Source organism: Macaca mulatta, chromosome 14 (genome assembly GCF_049350105.2).
Source record: "Macaca mulatta isolate MMU2019108-1 chromosome 14, T2T-MMU8v2.0, whole genome shotgun sequence".
NCBI lineage: Eukaryota > Metazoa > Chordata > Mammalia > Primates > Cercopithecidae > Macaca > Macaca mulatta.
The window spans coordinates 28690931-28696930 of NC_133419.1; the positions used below are offsets into that span (position 1 = coordinate 28690931).

At 38.0% G+C, this 6000-nt stretch overlaps 2 protein-coding genes across 10 annotated transcripts in view; one reads left to right on the forward strand and one right to left on the reverse strand.

Moving 5' to 3' along the window:
* Window positions 1–1454, reverse strand: part of IFTAP (intraflagellar transport associated protein) — a 59629-nt gene extending 58175 nt beyond the window's left edge. For 2 of the 9 annotated variants that reach the window (XM_015114474.3, XM_015114470.3), the window contains exon 1: window positions 1368–1454. The gene's annotated coding sequence lies outside the window, so the exon portion shown is untranslated. Of the gene's footprint in view, window positions 1–1045 lie in introns of all 9 variants that reach the window. The other 7 variants (XM_015114475.3, XM_015114472.3, XM_028832804.2 and 4 more) reach the window with 5 other exon arrangements.
* A 150-nt stretch (window positions 1455–1604) lies between these two features.
* On the forward strand, window positions 1605–4944 carry RAG2 (recombination activating 2). The gene has a single exon (XM_001114748.5). The coding sequence runs from the start codon at window positions 1777–1779 to the stop codon at window positions 3373–3375; it is 1599 nt and encodes a 532-aa protein (XP_001114748.3). The 5' UTR covers window positions 1605–1776; the 3' UTR covers window positions 3376–4944.
* Window positions 4945–6000: the final 1056 nt, after the last annotated feature.

Below are 6000 nucleotides of genomic sequence, written 5' to 3' on the forward strand. Positions count from 1 at the left end.
AATATTAACTATCTTCTGTTAATAAATTAACTACTACCAGCACCCTCATCATATATGTTTATCCAATTCTTTTTAGTTCAAATGTTTATCTATCTATACCCATTGACCTGATTCCCAGATCCTAAAGCCCCTTCTCATCCTCTCCAACCTTATCAACTGCCATTACTGGCAGGTGCGTATGCACTAGACCTTACTTTTTGGTAAATTTTTTAAAAATCATAATAATAACTATCATCTACTGTGTGCAAATCCCTGTTCTAAGTGCTTTACGTACATTCAACTATTAATCATAACTGACATCAATATACGAGGTTGGTAAAATTATTATCTCAGTTTTCAGATGAGGAAACTGAGGCACACAGAAGTTAAAGAACTTGCCCAAAGTCATGTAGTTAGTGGCAGAGCCAGGATTTGAATCCAGCCAGTAAGCATTCAGAGTCCATACTCTTAGCCATTGTTTATACCGCTTTTGAACCACATTAAGAATTAACTCTTAAAAGTCAAGTATTCTGTACTATTTTGTTTCCTTTAATATTTGGTGCACAGGACTTCACACTGCAAACAGGCAGTGTATTCCACATCTCTCTAAGGTAAACAATAATAAAATAGAAATTTATCAAGCTTCCTTCATCTAGTAAATATTCTTTTTGTTGTAACACAAGTATGAAATCCTGAATAATTCAAACATTTCGCTTCTTAGTCCCTGCTTTCTTACTACAGAATTATTAAAGAATTACCTAAAAGTTTTTGGACTGGAAAGATGTGAAAAAGCCACTAACTCTATTTTCCTAGAATGAAGATGAAAAGGAGATGTGTTTAGGAACCTTCTCTGCTTCCCTAAAAGAACCCTAAAAACAGTAGTAAAAACAGTGAAGAAAACAAAGGGCCTTTTGTATTTCAATTACTAAATGTAGAAGTGGTAAAAATCATTAACAGGCAATGTCTCCCCTGCACTCGAGGGATTCAAAAACCCATCTTTCTGTTCTGTAAGACAGTCATGGCTTTTGTAACCTCGGTGACCCCTTCAACCTCCCGCCCCAAGCACCTCCGAGGTCCTCAGGGGTGTAATTTTGAGTCGCGCTCCTAAGCATCCAGACAGGCAGGACACAGTAACACCATCTCTACCCGGAGTCCCTTCAGACTGCGGTCTCCAGGCAACCGCACTCCAACAGAAGCAGTTGTGCTTTCTACCGGGTCACCTGTTCAAAAGTCCCCAGGAGAGGCTCCAACAATACCAGGGTAGCTGTTTGCCCGACACCGCTCCGGGCGCTGCAGCCTTCCGGCAACCCGGATGTTGGGTCGGTGTAGCCACTCTCACCTCCCATTCCCTAGTTTTCCTCCTTGGCTCCCATCTAGTCACTTCGCACCTTCCGCTAGTCTTTATTCAGAGACACATTCCAGGAGTCCCCTCTCCCAGAGCAACAAAGACAGATTTCCAAAGCGACACATCCCAGAGAAAACGGATTCTTGGGAAATGTGGTTCTTTCAGCTGACGCGTGGTGACTCTTTAAGGAAAAGGACTACAATTCCCAGAAATCCTAGGGAGAATAGTTCGTGGCTAAAACATGTCCCAGCTCCTTGGATGGCATGGCAGTAAAGGTTCTGTGGCTCTTTACTGACCTAACTCCTTGGATTTTCCTCATTCAGTCCCACTGCAAGCGTGTGGGAGGACTTTTAAAAAATGCTATTTACATGTGAAGGAATCTAAATACGATGATTTATATGAAGCGATCTCTAAGTAATTTTATTTTATAATTCTTTCAGACAAAAATCTACATGCCATCAGAAAATATGTCTCTGCAGATGGTAACAGTAAGTAATAACATAGCCTTAATTCAACCAGGCTTCTCACTGATGAATTTTGATGGACAAGTTTTCTTCTTTGGCCAAAAAGGCTGGCCCAAAAGATCCTGCCCCACTGGAGTTTTCCACTTGGATGTAAAGCATAACCATGTCAAACTGAAGCCTACAATTTTCTCTAAGGATTCCTGCTACCTCCCTCCTCTTCGCTACCCAGCTACTTGCACATTCAAAGGCAACTTGGAGTCTGAAAAGCATCAATACATCATCCATGGAGGGAAAACACCAAACAATGAGCTTTCAGATAAGATTTATGTCATGTCTATTGTTTGCAAGAACAACAAAAGGGTTACTTTTCGCTGCACAGAGAAAGACTTGGTCGGCGATGTTCCTGAAGCCAGATATGGTCATTCCATTAATGTGGTGTATAGCCGAGGGAAAAGTATGGGTGTTCTCTTTGGAGGACGCTCATACATGCCTTCTACCCACAGAACCACAGAAAAATGGAATAGTGTAGCTGACTGCCTGCCCCATGTTTTCCTGGTGGATTTTGAATTTGGGTGTGCTACATCATACATTCTTCCAGAACTTCAGGATGGGCTATCTTTTCATGTCTCTATTGCCAAAAATGATACCATCTATATTTTAGGAGGACATTCACTTGCCAATAATATCCGGCCTGCCAACCTGTACAGAATAAGGGTTGATCTTCCCTTGGGTAGCCCAGCTGTGAATTGCACAGTCTTGCCAGGAGGAATCTCTGTCTCCAGTGCAATCCTGACTCAAACTAACAAGGATGAATTTGTTATTGTTGGTGGATATCAGCTTGAAAACCAAAAAAGAATGATCTGCAACATAATCTCTTTAGAGGACAACAAGATAGAAATTCGTGAGATGGAGACCCCAGATTGGACCCCAGACATTAAGCACAGCAAGATATGGTTTGGAAGCAACATGGGAAATGGAACTGTTTTTCTTGGCATACCAGGAGACAATAAACAAGTTGTTTCAGAAGCATTCTATTTCTATACATTGAAATGTGCTGAAGATGATACGAATGAAGAGCAAACAACATTCACAAACAGTCAGACATCAACAGAAGATCCAGGGGATTCCACTCCCTTTGAAGACTCCGAAGAATTTTGTTTCAGTGCAGAAGCAAATAGTTTTGATGGTGATGATGAATTTGACACCTATAATGAAGATGATGAAGAAGATGAGTCTGAGACAGGCTACTGGATTACATGCTGCCCTACTTGTGACGTGGATATCAACACTTGGGTGCCATTCTATTCAACCGAGCTGAATAAACCCGCCATGATCTACTGTTCTCATGGGGATGGGCACTGGGTCCATGCTCAGTGCATGGATCTGGCAGAACGCACGCTCATCCATCTGTCAGCAGGAAGCAACAAGTATTACTGCAATGAGCATGTGGAGATAGCAAGAGCTCTACACACTCCCCAAAGAGTCCTACCCTTAAAAAAGCCTCCAATGAAATCCCTCCGTAAAAAAGGTTCTGGAAAAATCTTGACTCCTGCCAAGAAATCCTTTCTTAGAAGGTTGTTTGATTAGTTTTGCAAAAGCCTTTCAGATTCAGGTATATGGAACTTCTGAACCTATTTTAAAAATCATAACATTGATTTTAAAAATATGTTTTTATTTTTGTTTTTTTTAAATGCCTATGTTTTCTTTTAGTTACATGAATTAAGGGCCAGAAAAATGTGTTTATAATGCAATGATAAATAAAGTCACTCTAGAACCTATACATTTTGAAAATATTTTACCCGAATACTCAATTTACTAATTTATTCTTAACTGAGAATTTCTGATCTGACTCTTTTTTATTCACCAAAACTTAAACACCCAGAAGCAGTAATAATCATCAAGGTATGTTTATATTTCTTATATGAGTCTTGGTGACAAATAACCTATAGAGTGGTTATGACAAATTTAGCCAATAATGAAATTAACACACAAAAGAATTAATTATTTTGTGCAATGTAACAATTCAGCAGTTGGCCAAAACTTAAAAGCAAGATCAACTACATCCCACATCAGTGTTCTTTATATACATTCAAGCAACCCCTTGGATTATGCTTATGAACAACTTAGTTCCTCATAGATTTACAGATGTAGATATAAATATAAATATACATATACATACGGATAGATAATGTTCTCCACGACATGAACGAAGAAATAAAGAATTTACATCAAGTTTGATATGTTTTCTTGAATTATTTGTGTGCATTTTCTTTAAGGATTTCCCCTCCCCATTATATGATGTATGAATGATGTGCCAAAGTCAGTCATTTTAACTAATTATTTGTGGGCATTTTCATGGAAAATTGAAGCCCATTGCTCTTAGTACTCTGGAAAAAGGAAATGAGTAAGAATACAATAAGAAAGGCCTACCAAATAAATCTCGTGGAGAATAATAATATTGATTATTTCCCAAAATAATATGTTAGAATTTCATCGCATTTACAGGCAGAAGATTTAAATAGAGGAAAAGAATGTATTTGTGTGCGTGTGTGTGTAGTTAACATGTGGAGATTGCTGCCAGTGAATATTATAAAATCAGTGATCTTGCCAAGGTTTAATTAGACACTCGCTAGGATGAAGCTAGTTGAAATGACTGTTAATTTTAAGGTTTCAAGACATCGGTTGATAGCTAGATTACCTTAAAAACAAATTTCTTTCCTCCTGGAATATTTTCCTGAAAAAAAAAAAAAATTTTTCTGGAAAAACCTTAACTTAAGAGCTTCAGCCACAGTTACAGTGAAGACTCTTACTCTTCACTGAAAGGCTACAGTGTAAGGTACAACTAGCAAATTTAGGGGAAACATGAATTATACAAGAGATGAAACGCTGAAGCACAAGTTCTTCTGCTGACAGTTCCATGTGCCAGATACTGAAGTTAATTTTGATAAACTGAATTATGTTCACTCTGTTTCAATAACGTTGCTCGCTGAATATTCCTGTTGAACAATTGTTGCATGTTGATTTGGTCTTTTGTTGTTTCCATCACCTATGTAAAAATAATAAAATACAAAAATCTTCTGTTTATATTGATTTACTCAAATTATTAAGATATGTTACCTAAATAAAGGCAAAATTAAACTAATTTTTCCAGGGTCAGTCCACTTTGATTTTTTTTCTATTTGTTAGTAGAAAATGGCACAAGTTGGAGCGAAAATATGCTTTACAGAGTCCAAAGGTGAAATTTCCCCAAGGAGTAGGTATATTCTGTCTTCTTGATTTGTCTGCAGTGATTCGGTGGCTAAAGAATTATTACCACATATTTATTTTGTAGCCAACGAATCCAGATATGGTAATCTAAGTGATTCAATTGTGAACTCACTGAGTTTCTTAGTCAAACTCAGATCTCACCAGCATAGCTGCTTTTGGGGGAGGGTGTGTGTGTGTGTGTGTGTGTGTGTGTGTGTGTGTGTGTGTGTGTCAACAGCATGCAAATTGGTTATACAGATTATATATTTGAGTAAAATTAAGTCTTTTTTATGTCATCTCAGCAATCAGTTTATTCAATGTGACTTTAAGATAATGTCGTTGCTTTTCTAATAAGCTAATGCAAACATTCGAATGAGCCACGTTAGAAAAGCAGACACCTATTTCAGCAATATTGCCTTTGCCAAAAATGTTTCAGGGACTCACATTTCAATCAATCACTTTCAGAATCCATGGTTCATTCCCTTGAAGATGTTCAACAGCTGTACCTCTTTCTTCATTAAAGATGGATTTAATTTCTGGAAACAGATAAGTGTCATTTGAAATCCAGCAGAGTGAGATTTTCACATTACACTACCACTTTAGGTCAAAAACAAAGTGTGAATACAAGCTAACAAAATGGATTTTCTGATATGGCTTATGAATGGGTTTTAAAGGAAAGTCCCAAAATTGTTTGCACAAGACTACAGGAGTAGTATCAAGAAATAAGTATATGGCTTCCCAAGGTAATCATTTCAGGTGACTATACAAGTCTGTAAGTACAGGTGAGTTCAATGTTTTAGGGGAAAGGGAAAGTATAAAGAAAAAGAAATTGTTATTCCAAAGGCTCTGGGGAGAGATGAAGCTTGTCACATTTGAAGAACTGAAAGGTCAGCCTGGTTAAAACACAGTAAACAAGTAGGGGTGGAATGGCATGAGCCCAGAGAGCCTGGCAGGGCCTAGGGATCC